The following is a 15,565-nucleotide window of genomic DNA, read 5'->3' as shown; positions in this document are numbered from 1 at the left end:
GTCGTTCATATCGTTAACTTTGTCAGTATCAACACTTACTTTCCTATTCGATATGAAGCTTCCAATCAATTCATATTGGTAATCTGACGGCAAATAACTTGCAGTTGATACATGCAAAGCTCTCAAACGAATAGAAACATGGTTCTTATTCGATCCATTGTACTCCAGATGAGCCCACTTCAAATTCGTTTGCCCCTCTTAGTCAGAAGTCGAGTGACTTGACAATGCTGCTCCACTGAAGCAATTATCTATTGACGCCCAAATTTTCCAGTCCACCTTTTTGTATCTCGTTAGGTGACTGATAAACAAACAAAGGGTTTTATGCTTCGTCTGATTGAAAATCGACTCCTTTTTTGCCCTCCTTGAACTTTTATCGAAGTTAAAGATATGAAAACACACAACAAGAAATGGCCGATTTGAATGTTGGGTCCCACCCCTTTGTGGCTTTTTGTCCCACCTCTTTCGTTGTTGGTTTGAATTGCCATGTCATGGTTCTTCACTTCTTATCGTTTATCCTCTTCAACCATTTCCATCAACCCTCCAATCCAAACTTTGCTCTCAAACGGACCTGAATGGCACTTTTGGGTTGGCATGGATTTTGTTCATCCATCTAGAGCAACCTCTGAGTCCATATCCATCACATATGTAGCATGGCCGATTGAAGCATTCCCGCGCGAATGAATGAAGAATCTATCGTTAATTTCAGGATGACGTAGAGGAGGAAAGCGGAATAGTTCATTCATTAATGTGTCAGCACCTTAGAATCATTAGTCGCGAATTGTTATTCTTTGCAGGGCTGTCTAAAAAAGAGGGGCAACCAAGTGTGAGGAGGGTTGTCCAAGACTAAACTTTGCCTTCCAAGCATTTGTTCCTTTTCATTCTTTTTTCACATTGGAAAGATTTGCTGACTCTCCGGGGGACCGCTTCTTTTTCAGGGGAGTGAGGTCAAACTTAAGTCGTGTAGGTAAATTGGATTCAAGTTTAGGATTTATTTGGTTAAAGCTGTTTAGGGTTTTTTCGGTTGATGGAATCAGTGACCAAAATGTCTTATTCTTGCCTAAAGATTCATGGAATTTCAAAATCAGTCAAAATATGTTAAAAAGAGAGATTTTCCCCAAAGATTGGAAAATACTTGTTAAGGCCGAACGAATGAACGAATCAAAAAGCTAATTGCAAAAATGTGATCCTCCCGAATTATTCTGAACATAGGATCAGTTGATTTGCCGACTCATTCGAGATTCGTACCCAAGTCTTCGTTTCCCAGGCGTAAAAACTTGTGGTATTTGAGTCCATTTTTTAAAGACTTAGAAATTAACTGAGAGCAACACACGGTTGGTGTAGAGCAAGCTAAACTGACGAGGATCCCCCCCCCTACAGCGGCAAGAAAGTCCGCAAAGAAACATCAACTTTGATACAATACAATTCGGAAAATTTGCCAACACTTTTTTAGGTATTGACAACGAACTTGTTTTTTTGTTATAAGAGCACCACACCTTCAGAGTAAGGGACGAGTACCATATCAAGACGTCCTTTCAAATTCCCAACCTTGATGTCCGTAAGCCCACCATGTTCAGTGATGCACTTTCACTGGATCGCTTTTGAGCCCTACAATGTTTCCAAAGTCCAAGGAGGATAAGATAAACTTTCTTGACAAGAACATGAGCAAACGAATTTGCTTCATTCATCGGCCGTTCCCCCTGCCTTCACAACCTACCGTACTATGTTCTGTTCGTACGTTGGAGAGCTAGCTTGCTTCTTGCCCTACAGAGAAGTAGGTGTTAAATATGCCGGAAAATTCTCCAGGGATTGTGTATCCTATTTATGTACAGGGCATTGTGTGAGGGATGGGCAGCTTTCAAACTTGCTCTCTAAGAATATCAGGTTACCTCCTTCTGCTCGTCTATTGAATTTAAATGTCTTGGCACGCTCGAACTTAACTGCCAAACACCTATCTATCTTATTGAAAAGCTATACAATTTCACTGCAAATACAAGCCCTTTCTCCTCTTCCTCTTAGCCCCAACATTGAAAGCTATTGAGGTCCTTACTCAACCCAAATTGGAGCTTCATATTGGCATTGAACAATCCTGGTACGTATCCAATTTGGTTGGGTAAACAGGATCACTTTTCAAGCCCTTGTTCCACTCTTTAGTCTTTGAACAGAATGTGAGAGGAACACTGTGTCAGCTGATATTGGATTGCGAGCGAATTACTCTTCATGTGGGACAACCAGAACCTTGGCCAGCTCTGCAAACAAAGACCTTTGGCAAGGAAGACCAAGTACCGACCCGCTTCTCTTTCCTTTATTTAGTTTTCAGTTTGGTCCCTTTGCGAGGTTTTTTTGCTTGGATGGTTTTCGCTGGACCAACTCTAGCATGTTTGGAGAGAGTGGTGCATGATCCAATTTGAGCGTTGTTCATTGAGTCAGAGACAATATTAAGGTTGTGAACTAACGTTCTGAGAATGTGGAGTACTTCCGGAGGCAAGGCTGGGCAATATCGTAATTGAATGGGAGTTGCATCCAAGGGCTGAGACACAATTGTACATACTTTATCACACCACGAACATACTGTATGGGTCATGAGTAGAGACTCCGAAAATGTTTAAGTTTTACAGGTTTACCTTTAACATTTCAGGTTACCATTATAGAGGGAGTGGTTTTCCTATTTTGCGCTTCATTTGTTCTGCAAACATTTTGCTGAATAAACAAGACTAAGATTTGTATAAATGCAAGGTCAAAACACCATTGATATAGTTCATATACCGGTAGTTCAAGTTTTTGAAAGAAGTAAGATCAGGATTGCAACAAAAGATGCAGCTCTGGAGCTGCAGGGCTGAATTTCCCACGTCAAAAGGTGCAAAACAGTATCTAGCAATGACACATAACAATTGGTTCCTAAATCGTGGGCAATTTCAATAGCTTTGTTTAAAGAGGCAATTCATTAATTGATCAAACTATTCTTCAGTCGAACCTAGACTATGGTTTCCTCATTTTAAGCCTCGACTTTCAAATGAATTTCACTTGCAACTTATTATTGAGCCTTGTGCGTTTGATTGAATTCTGGGACACTATTGGTCAGAGTTGAAAGTTGTCAAGAAAACAGTCACTCTTTAAAATCAAGGAACCAAGATGAACAAGTTTGCGCCAAGTGCGATTTTCATGAGTTCATCAGATCAAAAATGTATATTTCAGGGTGCAAGAAAATGAAACTCATGAAACATATTACTTTACATAAAACGCCATTTTCAGTGCCAAGGAAGTATTTACGTATTTTCACGAGAAAATCAAATATTCTGTTGTTCGCGCAAAATAACTATTCTTTCAATACTAGGTTCCAAGGATTTTTTTTGTCGAAAGTAACTGCCAAACTTTCAACATTGGTGCTCGTAAAATCTCACGATATTAAATTCAATGTTGGGGGATAAAGTCAAGCTTCACATTTATCCATTACGCGTTAGTCAATGAAGAAAAAAATAAGTCATCAATTGTTTGTGCTATTAACAAGAAGAACACGGTAAAAAGGGTAAGAAGTTATAATGACACCTCGAAATCTTTCTTAAATAGATTAACTTGCAATTAAATTTGCCACAGATGAAGAGAAGAATATGAAAGATTGCCTTGGATTCGTACTTCGCTCATATCCAGAATGTGCAGGTCTGAAGCCGTATCAATTCAAACAGAATAATGGCAGGATGTAGTGGTATTTAATCTCTTTGTATAATGTTGAATCCATCCAGACAAATTACAAATTGTCCATCAGATAGACAAGATCAAATCCCCCTAATTCCTCGATCAAGCGAGGGAAGAAGAGTAGCAATCGCCCAAACAATGTTTCAGAGATGAAAGCGCCATATTTGACTCTCACCATGTTTACATATGTGAAAATATTGAAGATTATTTGGTCACATAAATGTCTTTTATAGAACCAGAGCGACTTTGCGTATAATATGAGCTAGTGTAATACAAACATAGAGAGATGTGAGAACGAAAATTTTCGATTGCTCGCTCATCTCTGACTTCGGAGAGTTCCCTTCCTTGAGACAAAGCAGTCCAAGAGGGATTGTGGTTCCAAGGAACTGCATTTATTTTCCCCCTTGACTTTGTTTCCTCTTGCTTTCCTAGAAAACACGGATGGAAAGATAACTTCTCTTTATCCCTATATGTTGGCTCAAAGTGACTCAACTTACTTCTGGATGAGAGCATTCGGGGTAGTCCTCAAAAACCCGTAAGTGGATGATGCTGAGATTTATGAGAGGGGGAAAGGAAGAAAGGCTGTCCCAAAAATGTGCTCGCTATAGGAACATGGGAAGGGTGGATGAGGCTTGTTCCTCAGGGGTGGAAAAAAAGTTCCCACTCATTCACTGAGCCAAGTGATTAATCACAAGGAGGTAGCTTTGGATGTTTTCGCAGCTTGCTAATATTAAAGTTTCCGTTGCATAAGTATGTTTGAACATGAAATGATCAAAAGTATTCCATGGCATGTGACCTAAATATCTAGTTATTCTGCATCAACATTGGAGGGACAAACTAGGACAATTTTTTCTTGATGTATTCTATATAAACTCTAGATTGGTCAGTCAAAGGATGCTTTATAAAGATCATTTCAGGATCGATCTTAGGTCTGCTTACTCAAATGCATTGGTCGATCAAATGTCATGAAAAATCGAAGTCTTTGAAAAAGATAGAATTGTAATGTTTCACTTTAATAATGGCTGTGTCGGGACTGTGTTCCCTGTATGTACCGATCAAAGTTGGTTCTTGAAAACACAACTAGGTGACAAGCCCATTTCAAACTGTGGCAATTTCTCATGGAACCCACATTTCCTGGCATAAGCTATGTTTACAATTTTCCTAACAAAATAACATCGCCTCAGAACTTCCCTACAAACCTACAATGTATGCCAAATTAATGAATAGATTGTGCAGCTATACTAGTGCTTTCACCCGATGATGAATCCAAGTGGATGCTCGCCGCAAATGTAAAAAAATCGCTCTCTGAGCCCCACAAAATGGATCGTCTAAATGGTGATGTTTTGGAGCACATATTTTTGTTCATGGATTTTAAAACTTTGTGTGCTTGTGAATTAACGTGTTCCAAGTGGAGACATATCATCTTCGAGCGACGACTATATTGGAAGCTATCTCAAAGATTGGTTCTCAATCCCCCTCAGTTCCCTGACCTTAGGAAACGCAGCTACTCTTTGGCCAAAGTCAAATGCAGGAGCACGCCATTGGTTCTGTATGGAAAGTCGAGGAAGAATTACCAGTGATATGAACGTATTTTGCATTTCAATTGTGTTCTTGTAAACCAATATTGATCCATACTGAAAAGAAACCTATCAATCGAAAACATTGAACACATGAATTGTGACGTTCTTCAATGCCAAACAAAAAAGTACAGTCTTGCATGTGCAATATCATGTTAATATAGGAGGCTAGTGTAAATATGGTTTGTATTTGACATTTTTGTTTCCAGGCTAATTTTTGGCATTGGTTTTGCGACCAAATATCAGACATTAGGAAGTGCTATTTTTACTCGAAATAGTTCAAGGTTAAGACCAATCAATAAGCTGTGATTGATTCATGGATGATGATATAATGGTTGTGTAATGAATATTTTCTGAAAAGAGTTTAGGAAAATAACAAATAAAGATCGGTAATAAAGTGTACTCATTATACATCCCAACACTTGTGCAATCTGGGTCCTTGTCATCGAGCTGCCGCAGGCTCGCGCCGCTGCTTAGGCGCCCCCAGGCCCTTGCAACCGAAAGGTTAGGTTAGGTTAGTTTGGATTAGGTCAGGTTTGGCTAGGTCTAAAATATTACAATGATTATTAAAAAAGTCACTCTGCACAAATCTTGGGTTGGATAACGGGGTGGACAGTAATAAAGAGGTTGCCTAAAAATATCATATCTAAATATGGTAACGAAGGCTACTCCTAATTTCCATCAAAAAATTAAAAATCAGAATTAGATCTGAGTTAGAATCATAAAACCAATAAAATTAGTTACCCTTATGATTTTAACAATGTTTTTGTGACTTGGCAGATTTGTATGCTCGAACTACCATTTGAATACGAGTGTCCCAATGTAGAGGTACTTACTAACGGATAGCCTTACCAACTTTTAACGAAAATTTCCCAACACATGTTTTTGCGAGCTAGAAAATTGCCAGAATGTGTCGGGAAATCTTCATCAAACGTTGTAAGGCTACCCCTTAGGGTTTCATATCTTGTCATATTTGCACTGCTTTATTATTCCTATCTTTTCATTCAAATTCCGTTGAGCTGAAAGACCCGAATCAAAGCGAAATCTTCCTTTGGCTTGAACGTGTTGCACCAAATTTCTCAACTCTCCACATCCATCCCTGACTTTATTCTCAATCAGTTTTAGATGTGAAATATCTAAATAATACGTACTCCAGAAGAAGGTAAACATGTACATTTGATAAAAATACTCGGTGTGTATGTTGAAAGTGGTTAAATATTTGAAAAATACCTAAAATCTTTAATTAAATACTGTCCGAGGTTATGATTTTTTTGACATATTTGCCTCCCAAGTTTCAAATTTCACAAAGGCATGAGGCATGTTTTCCCTATAAGATTGATACTGTTGAAGTAGTTCAAATTTGAAACGAAATTATTTTTCTTTTATGCATTTCCATTGTTCTTAGCCACGGACTTGTTGGGATAACAAAAGAAAAAAAATCTTCTTTCCTAAACTGTTCACTTTATTCCAAATAAGAAATTCATGGGACCACAAAATATTATTAAATGGATGAAGTTTGCCTAATTTGAGCCCAAAACTAGGCTTAAGGAACTCCAAAGTTATGTAGTAAACACGACATAAAATTCGAATTTTCGGCCTGCTCTGGTCACCTACGTAATCTTTTGACAATATAAATTTGACACGAGCTCATTTACAGGCAAATCACATAAAATGACTTGCCTTCAATTGAAAAGATCTACGTTTCTTATTTTCTTACTTTAATTTGAAAAGTGGCTCAGAGTGGTTATGACTAGAGGCAACTCTAGTTATGACCAAGAGCAGGCCGATTTAGCGGGTAGCTCGTTTCCAGTCCATAATTCTAGAAGTTCGTGGCTTAGCCTAGCCAAACGAGCAAGGCCTAGAATGGGCGTAATGCAGTGCTAACTTGCATACCTATATACAACATATTGATTAATTTTGCTTTGCAATATTGGAGTCAAAATGGCAAAGCTGTTACGTTAGTAAGAAGGTTGGATTCACGCTGGATTCAAGACTCTCTGGATCAGGTCTCACCCTGGTTTTGGATTCAAAGTTCGAGACCTCGGAGGCTTCCTTCCCATCACTAACGCTAAGCACATAAACATTATCAATGCTCATTAGCATAAAATGTTAGTAGAAAAATTTTAAACTTAAATCCTGAAGTCCTAAACTGTTTGAAACAAAAATTTAACCATTGATTTATTAAAGTGTGGTCCTAATGAGACAAAAAAATCTGAAATATTAGTCATTTAAAACTGTAGGAATAGTAATTGTAAGGAGTAACGCCATTACATTCTTCGGCGAGGAACGCATTGCTCTTTTTGGCCAAAGTAATTGTATGTGAAATCCGTTCCTTTTATTGAGGAACGACTAATGCCCTGTATATTAGTTAAATATGCTCTTCCTTGTTCAATTTGCTGCCCTCAAATATTCATAGGGAGTACTGTATGTAGGTGTTGATGCTTTAGCATTCTTTAGGACGGACTTGCACAAGTTTTTGATTAAAATTTCTGATCTACCCTATATTCAATGGCTAATCAGAACAGCCAACTTTAATTCGTTGGTCGATCAAATGATATATGAGAACAAAGTTGAGTAAAATGAATAATTTTTTCTTCTTGAACTGGTGGGAAGTCCATTCCCAGTAGCGGTAAGAAGTGGGAAAAAGTACATAAGGAATGCACTAGAAGAAGATTATCTGTCAAATTTTAAGCTTAACAAATGAGCAGACTTCGTTCTTGCATAGAAGAACAAAAAGATGACTTCGACGAAACAAGACAACGCCCATACAAATAGTGAAATAAACAAATCACAAGTTTCAAAATTATTGGCAAATCTTGATGATTGACCAAGGCTTTAAACCAGTTATTTTAATATGTGCTGAATTTCGAGCATGTTTAACAGGTCATGAACATTTCAAAAAGGGTCGACACTATCAACTTTGAAGGATGAATAAATCGCTAAAGTCTTTCTGGACAATATCTTATGGCATTAAAATTTTGACTTCTAAGACACTACTCATGTTCGATGCAACGATTTAAAGAATGTATCAATGTTCTATGATCTGTTATCTTGTAGTCTTTTCTTTAGTTTGGTTGGTGCAAATGAGCACATCCTCCAATCATGATTGTCCACCTCAAGCAAAAGTGTTCGACGTCTCCTCACTCAAAAGATAAGGGATTGTCAATCTCGTACTCAAAGTGAGCACGTCAAGATTACGAGTCCATCATGCACTTAAGCATTGCTGTGATCATAGTTCTGGCCCTTTTGGGATTTCGACCCTCATTGGCCACGCCCCTTTTGGGCGTGGTCCAATTGGACTCACTGTCTTTTAACAAGACCGTGAGAAGATTTCCTTTCTCATTAGTGAAATTTGATGGAGGATATCCGACGGGCGAGAAACACAAGATCTTTGCTCAATTAGGACGCGAGCTCTCGGAAGTTCGCAACCTCCTGGTGGCCGAAGTCAGGATCAAGACCTACGGTGATAAAGAGAACGAAGACATCGCCATGCGGTTTGGTTTCCAAGAAGCCGATTATCCGGAGATCATCCTTTTCATACAAGACAAGAAAGGAGGCACCTTGCGAGAGATTCGTTACGGGGCCGAGGTTTCGGCAGACGCTGTCATCAACTTCCTCAAGTCCAAGGCCGGATCCGATCTGACCTTGCCGGGATGTCTCAAGGAGTTTGACCGATACGCTCAGTTCTTTGTCAATAATGACGAGAAAGATCGGCAACGCATGTTGGACAAGGTGGTCGAGATTGTGTCAGAAATGAGGCCCGGGTCGAGAAAGGACAAGGCCACCAGATATATGAAGATTATGGAGACCTTTGTGACCCGTGGGTTGGAAGGGGTCGAGCATGAGGAGGAAAGAGCCCGCAAACTCTTGGAGGAAAAACTGTCGCAAGAAAAACGAATCAACTTTGAAATCATGCTCAACGTGCTCAAATCGTTTAAATATACCAAGAAACCCAGTCGACGATTGGAGCGCAAAATCCGAGATGAATTATAAATTTTGGGAATTAGGTTATTACTTACCAATTTTGGTCTAGTTGTACCTTTTAATATTTGTGCGCTGTGACTAGAGAGTGGAGATTGGTTCATACGGTCTTGAAATAAATTTTTCCACATTCTGTCAAGTCTAGAGTAGATCCTCAATGGTTGGCTCCAACAATGTCCTAGAATTCCATTTATGTCTACTTTGATAGTTACTTTGAAAACCTGAGCTGAAAACAAAAAAAACAGGCTCAAAAATGTTTTGACATGAAAACGTTTTTTTTGTCTTCCTTCTGGTTCTTCGAGAATAAAAATTTACGCGGGAGTAAAAAACTTGGTTTTAAACCATGTCAGTCAGTTCTTCATTGACTCGCCCAGTGTTTAGTGCTGCCAAATGGCGGTTTTCCCCGCCAGATTTTACCTTTTCAGATTCTGTCTGGCGGGGAGATTTCTCTATCGGCGGGGATGAGAAATCTGGACGTTTTCTGGTGTTTTTGAACTGTGTCTAGGGGGATTCTTTTCACGAGCACATTTGGTGGTGAATGTCTTAAATTCGCGTTATTGTGGGGGGAAATCTAGCGTTTTTAGCCTGTGGCTATCTGGCAGCACTGCCAGTGTTGGCTTTGACGCATGTCTTGTTGATTGACTTGAAAAGAGTATGGGTTGGGCAAGGCTATATACTTCACAACTCTTGGAAGAGAAGCGTCACTCTCAACAGACTGATGATATTTTTTTGGGAACATTTGTTGGTAGTTTCGTTCCAAATGTAACAAACTACTTCTCTTGCACTAATGGTTCAACTGATGAGACAGTAAAACAAGTTCCTAGACCACTGGCTCCCTGATTTCATAAGTATGATTGTAGAATATTTTAAGCACATGTTTCCACAATCAAATGTGAGAGCATTCAGGTTGCATTGCGAAACTGTAAAGTGTAATTCTTTAGCTCAATCTGTTCTAATTTATACGCTCTTGACTTAACTCCCAAGACTATTAACTGCTCGAACTTTAACTTATTCAAGAATTTCGCAAAATGTGAAAAATCCTATACTGAACTTCATGGACGTCAGTTGTGAGCATAGAAAACATAAAAACGTGTGTAGTTTCTATGTCACCGAGTCCTATTTGTTTAAGGTTGTACTTACACCTAACCGTCGTCACAATTTGAGGGGGAGAAAACCAAAAAAGTCTTGGCTATGAACTCCCCTTCCTACGATGAACTTATTAACAATCTCGGCTATTTTTTGCACTTCACGCTATAGACTGGGTTCTTTGGCAAATAGTCTTCACGTTGTGAGAACGGATGAGTAAAGGCACGACCCCACACAAAGAACTGTCGGAAATATTTCAACAAGCCATACATTGACAATCAATAATGGCCAACCGTCTAATCAATCATGGATCCAAGCATAGTGCAACCATAAATAACGAGTGCAACATATTTCTACTTGAACGAATTATTGGAGGGCTTTACCGTGCTACGCTTTGAAGTTCTCCCGGCCCCATGAATTTATTCTCAGATAGAGAAGACTGTATCAAAAGATGGTTGGTGTTGATTTTTTGCCGAAACAAATCAAATGGCCTCATGCACAAACAGAAAAAAAAATAGTTGTACCCAGTGTTTTTATGGGTCATTCGTTGGATTGGGTTTTTGTATATCCTCCAGAAATTGCATACGCACCCCTTAGCCAAAGGTCAGAGACTTCTGAGCAAAGTGTTATGTAACAGTCCTAGTTCAAAGCCTAAGCTAGTGCTGGGGCAAGTCCGGATTCGAGTTCGAGTGCACTCGAGTCATTCGGACGATTCTGGAGAAATTGGCCAAACTCGAGCCTTTTACATAGGGCTTGAGTCCAGACTCGCACGAAGAAAACATTTTTTTTTTCTATTTTGCCAGAACACGGCCTTTACTCCGTTATGAATTAACCATGTAATCAAGTAGTCCTTAAATGATGATTTCATTAGCCTGGATTAGCTTAGCAAAACAAGATGAGTCTTTTTGTAAGACTTGAGTCCCGTAAAAGACTCGAGTCCTCTGCCGAACTCAACAAGTCTCCCACAACGTAAGAAAATCAAAGGACTCGCTTCTCCATCCACTTGCCATAACTGAAACATGCTATGCGCAAGCAAGCACCTTGAGCAAGGCAGTGGTGGGCATCAATAGTGGGCACCGTGCTGATTCCGTCATTTTCGGCAAAAGCTACTGATATCTCGTTTATTTATTCGGTAGTTTGGCTTGATAATCGGGCGTTATTTCTCAGACAACAAATGAAAGAATGCAATTGCTAGCGGGAATCTGATTTTCATCTTCATGTAAACGTTAACTGATATTTTTAATGGAACAAGCTAATTAGAATATGACTGGCCCTAAAATGAGAGAAGAGTGGATTAAGTAGAGTTTTCGTTTTGAGAAAAAAGTAGTTTTTTCAAGATTATCTTGTAGGAGCTTAAAAGTCCAAAAATTAAGAACGGAGGTTTGTTGACCAAAAAAAGAAGTGGTAGCTCTGTTGATCAATCATAAAACAGTTAAGGTACTTAACTATTAACAATCTCACTCCCACCTATGGAGGAAAGCCGCTCTCTCTTTTTCATTCACTGGGTTTGCCTAAACAGCATGCCAATTCCTTTCCACCCTACCGACCGAAACATCGGTTGGTAACAAAATACACCTCCAAACGTTTTTGCTTGAAGTCTCGGCAGAGCGTTGAATTTTGGAAATCATCTCACTCATACCGCAGGTGTCCCTCTGAAGATAAGAGTTTCGAGTCTGCCGAATACATCGTTTCAAAATGTCCTCCTCTGCTGATATGGCTCGATTGGCTTTGCCATTAACGGGTGGTTCGATTCCGAGTGTTGGCTTTGGCTGTTGGAAAGTGCCCAAAGGTACATGTGCCGAGGTGGTGGAAAAAGTGATTCGTGCTGGCTACCGCCATATTGATTGTGCCTCCGATTATGGCAATGAGCAGCAAGTGGGTGATTTTGAAGTACATCTCATTGGGATAGAGGTTAGAGGTTCACGAAGTGGATGGATCATTTCAGGTTGGCTTGGGGATCAAACGAGCTATTGAGGCCGGTATTTGTAACCGCGACGATCTCCATATAACCAGTAAACTCTGGAACACTTACCATGCCCCGGAGCATGTGAAATTGGCTTGCCAGAGGAGCTTGGATGATTTGGGTCTCTCCTATGTGGATATGTACTTGATCCACTTCCCGATTGCCATGAAGGTACAGTGTGATTGGCACTAGCAAGAGCGGCAAGTACTTTCTACAAAGGTCTCTCTACTATCCATTTTTGTTGACAGTTTGTTCCGTTCGAGAAACGTTACCCTCCCGAGTGGTTCCACGACCCCGACGTTCCTGATCCTCGCATTGAATTGGCCGAGGTGCCGGTGCAAGACACGTGGCGGGCCATGGAGGAATTAGTGGATGCTGGACTGGCCAAGAGCATTGGGTTGTCCAATTTCAATTGCCAAGGGTTGCGTGATGTATTCAATTACGCCAAGATCAAGCCCGCTGTACTTCAGGTAAAGTGCACATGCTCTGGGTGAAATTTGTCTCTCGTTTTAATGAGCATTGTTGGTTGGTTTTAGATTGAAGTTCACCCCCTGCTACAGCAGGAAAATCTCGTTCGTTTGGCCAAGACCTTAGGCGTCCATGTGACGGCATTCTCCCCATTGGGACATGGATCGTCATACTCTGACCCCCAGACCTCGGCACTCTACAGCCCCATTGTGCAAGGAATTGCCCAAAAACATGGTAATCTTGGTTCGGGATTTATAATTGTAGGAAAAGGCCTTCATTTTGAGTGCCGCTTACTTTCTTACTATTTCATGTTTAGACAAGACCCCGGCTCAAGTGATCTTGAAGTGGGGAATCCAACGAGAATGCTCCGTGATTCCGAAATCCGAGAACGAGGAAAGAATCAAGGAGAACATTGATCTCTTCTCATTCGAGTTGTCCACCGATGACATGGAAGCCATGAAAGGAGTGAACACAAACCACCGGTTCAACGATCCCGCCGTTTTTTGCGAGAAATCATTCAACACGTTCTTACCGATTTTCGATTAACTGTGGAAGTATTAACTCAAGCACGAGTGCAGAATAAACTCTAAATATAACAACACCTCTCTTTAAAGTCTGAATTGACAAATGTATGAATGGTTATCCGAGCAATCCCGATCATCCCAACCAAAAATGAGATCTTCATTTCGGCCCTCTTTTCTAATGATCAAACAATCTTCTCGGCCTTTGTCATCATCTGGCTGGTCAGAGAACCATGCGGAATACGAGATGGGAACGCGAGTGGTTTCCCAGATCCAGGATCCTTCATTATCAATGTCATTCCCTCCTAACCACCATCGATAATCGGCTGAAAAATAAGACGATGATGCAATTAAATTGCAAGATCCTTACACGACGTGAAAAAGAGAAAAGAATATTTTAGGCGCCACAAAAAAGAAGAACACACAAACTATAATGGGTGGGCAGGGTCATTGAAAAAGTATTTGCAAAGTGTTCTCCAAATGAGTTTAACTGCAGAAACAACTACCTCCTTTTTTAAGTCCAATAATGTCTCAAGTTGCATGCCAAAATGACTCAATTTCACTTTTTGGCCGAAAAACGCTAAATTTGTTAGTGCATAAATCTACATCATCACGAATAAGTTTGTTCGTTTTAAGAAAGTGATTCCATTGAAAAAAAATGTGGGCTCCCAAGAGTCTCTCTAACCTAGGAGATTTGGGGCCTCCAAAACGGGGCCTCCCTAGACCATAATCTGTCAATCACATCAACCCGGATGCTAACTTTCAAACTAACTTTTTCAAATCCGATATAATCCAAAAGTTAGCCTTGGATAGAAATAAGCCATCACTTACTATTAAGTACGTCAAAGTTGGCTCTTATGTATGAGTCGATAGCATTTTCATCTGTTTGATCCACTATTTCCGCCAACTGACCACCTCTTTGCAGACAAATGCTCTTGGCGGTTCCCCAACTTAGGAATTGTTCAGGAGGTGAAAAGAAGTAACAAGAAGGTCCAAGGACCAGTGGAAAACTCTCAGGGCATCCAGAGGGTGTCGTGCTTGTGCCCGTTGTTGTTGGCATTGAAGTAGTAGTTGGCGTTGTGCTTGTGCTTACAGTCGTGGTTTGAGTCATGGTTGTGGTAGGCGTTGGAGTAGTGGTTGGCCTTGTAGTTGGCGTTGTTGTCGGTGTTGTGGTTGAGGTTACAGTCGTGGTTGGAGTCATGGTTATGGTCGGCGTTGGAGTAGTGGTTGGCCTTGTGGTTGGCCTTGTTGTTGGTGTTGTGGTTGTGGTTACAGTCGTGGTTGGAGTCATGGTGGTGGTCGGCGTTGGAGTAGTGGTGGGCCTTGTTGTTGGTGTTGTGGTTGTGGTTACAGTCGTGGTTGGAGTCATGGTGGTGGTCGGCGTTGGAGTAGTGGTTGGCCTGGTAGTTACTGTGGTAGGTGTTATGGTTACAGTTACAATTGGAGTACTGGTGGCTTCTGGAGTGCAAACGAAATTGTGTGGAAAATCACACCCTGCAATAGTTGGGTTGAATTCCAATCCTGGAGGGCAAGTCCCCTGCTTTGGCCCATCATTTGTACAAATCCAAAATTTGTTACAATCAAACGGGTCCGGTAAGAAAGAGCCTTCACTGACAGTAGCACAATCAGGCACCCAATGATTCCCTTGATTCGCGAGGTTGACCGTCGGAATGGCTGCAGCTCCAAAAATCATAAATACACCATTGAGAATTATAGATTGGAACATGTTGGTGAATTGGAGTTAGATAGTAAACTAAATTTATCTCATGTCCACAAAATATCTTGATGGAATGAGACGAAATGATTAATGTGTGTAATCTCCCAAGAAATCTTGTTTCTGAGGAGGGGATATCTAAGCAATGTACATTCAAAATTAAATCTTAAGTAAATATTTCCAGGTGAACAGACCCCAATAGTTGTTGACAAACAAGCTGAGGACATGGTATTCCCTAATCCTATGAGTCTGTTCTAAAGTACAGTCCAAGATATGATTTAACAAATGAAATGCTGCCACTAAATAACTGGATTGGAACGGCTCAAATGACATCAATCCTATATACGTGATGTGTGTTGGATAAGCAACACTTGCGGAACTATCCTAATGAATAAGTTAATACCAATTATTTTCATTCAGTAACGAAGTTCGATCCTACCAGATGGATGGGTTAAAACAGGTTTGGCGTCCGTCGTTATTCCTCCAAATCCTCGATAGTTAGAAAAAAATCCAGATTATGTAACTTGTTCCACCTGAATCATTGATTCATTCTGGAAAAGTCTCG

General features: G+C 40.3%; 3 protein-coding genes across 4 annotated transcripts; 2 read left to right on the top strand and 1 right to left on the bottom strand.

Annotated features, from left to right (window-relative positions):
• Positions 1–8,321: 8,321 nt before the first annotated feature.
• On the top strand, positions 8,322–9,387 carry LOC131887992 (endoplasmic reticulum resident protein 29-like). The gene has a single exon (XM_059236748.1). The coding sequence runs from the start codon at positions 8,475–8,477 to the stop codon at positions 9,258–9,260; it is 786 nt and encodes a 261-aa protein (XP_059092731.1). The 5' UTR covers positions 8,322–8,474; the 3' UTR covers positions 9,261–9,387.
• A 2,476-nt stretch (positions 9,388–11,863) lies between these two features.
• LOC131889751 (uncharacterized) lies at positions 11,864–13,364 on the top strand. Its single transcript, XM_059238929.1, has 5 exons — positions 11,864–12,209; positions 12,280–12,468; positions 12,546–12,767; positions 12,834–12,999; positions 13,082–13,364. The coding sequence occupies exons 1-5, from the start codon at positions 12,030–12,032 to the stop codon at positions 13,309–13,311; spliced, it is 987 nt and encodes a 328-aa protein (XP_059094912.1). The 5' UTR covers positions 11,864–12,029; the 3' UTR covers positions 13,312–13,364.
• On the bottom strand, positions 13,339–15,027 carry LOC131889749 (mucin-2-like). 2 transcript variants are annotated; one of them, XM_059238927.1, is made up of 3 exons: positions 14,609–15,027; positions 14,118–14,530; positions 13,339–13,612 (listed from the first exon to the last, which is right to left on the bottom strand). In XM_059238927.1, exons 1-3 carry the CDS (start codon positions 15,010–15,012, stop codon positions 13,374–13,376), a joined length of 1,056 nt encoding a protein of 351 aa, XP_059094910.1. In that variant the 5' UTR covers positions 15,013–15,027; the 3' UTR covers positions 13,339–13,373. The 2 variants fall into 2 exon arrangements, with proteins under 2 accessions (XP_059094910.1, XP_059094909.1); XM_059238926.1 differs by having other exon boundaries at positions 14,118–15,027.
• Between the last annotated feature and the right edge of the window lie 538 nt (positions 15,028–15,565).

This window comes from Tigriopus californicus, chromosome 10 (assembly GCF_007210705.1).
Source record: "Tigriopus californicus strain San Diego chromosome 10, Tcal_SD_v2.1, whole genome shotgun sequence".
NCBI classification, from domain to species: domain Eukaryota; kingdom Metazoa; phylum Arthropoda; class Copepoda; order Harpacticoida; family Harpacticidae; genus Tigriopus; species Tigriopus californicus.
Note: the sequence above shows the minus strand (reverse complement) of the source record. Positions and strands in the feature narration are given on the sequence as shown.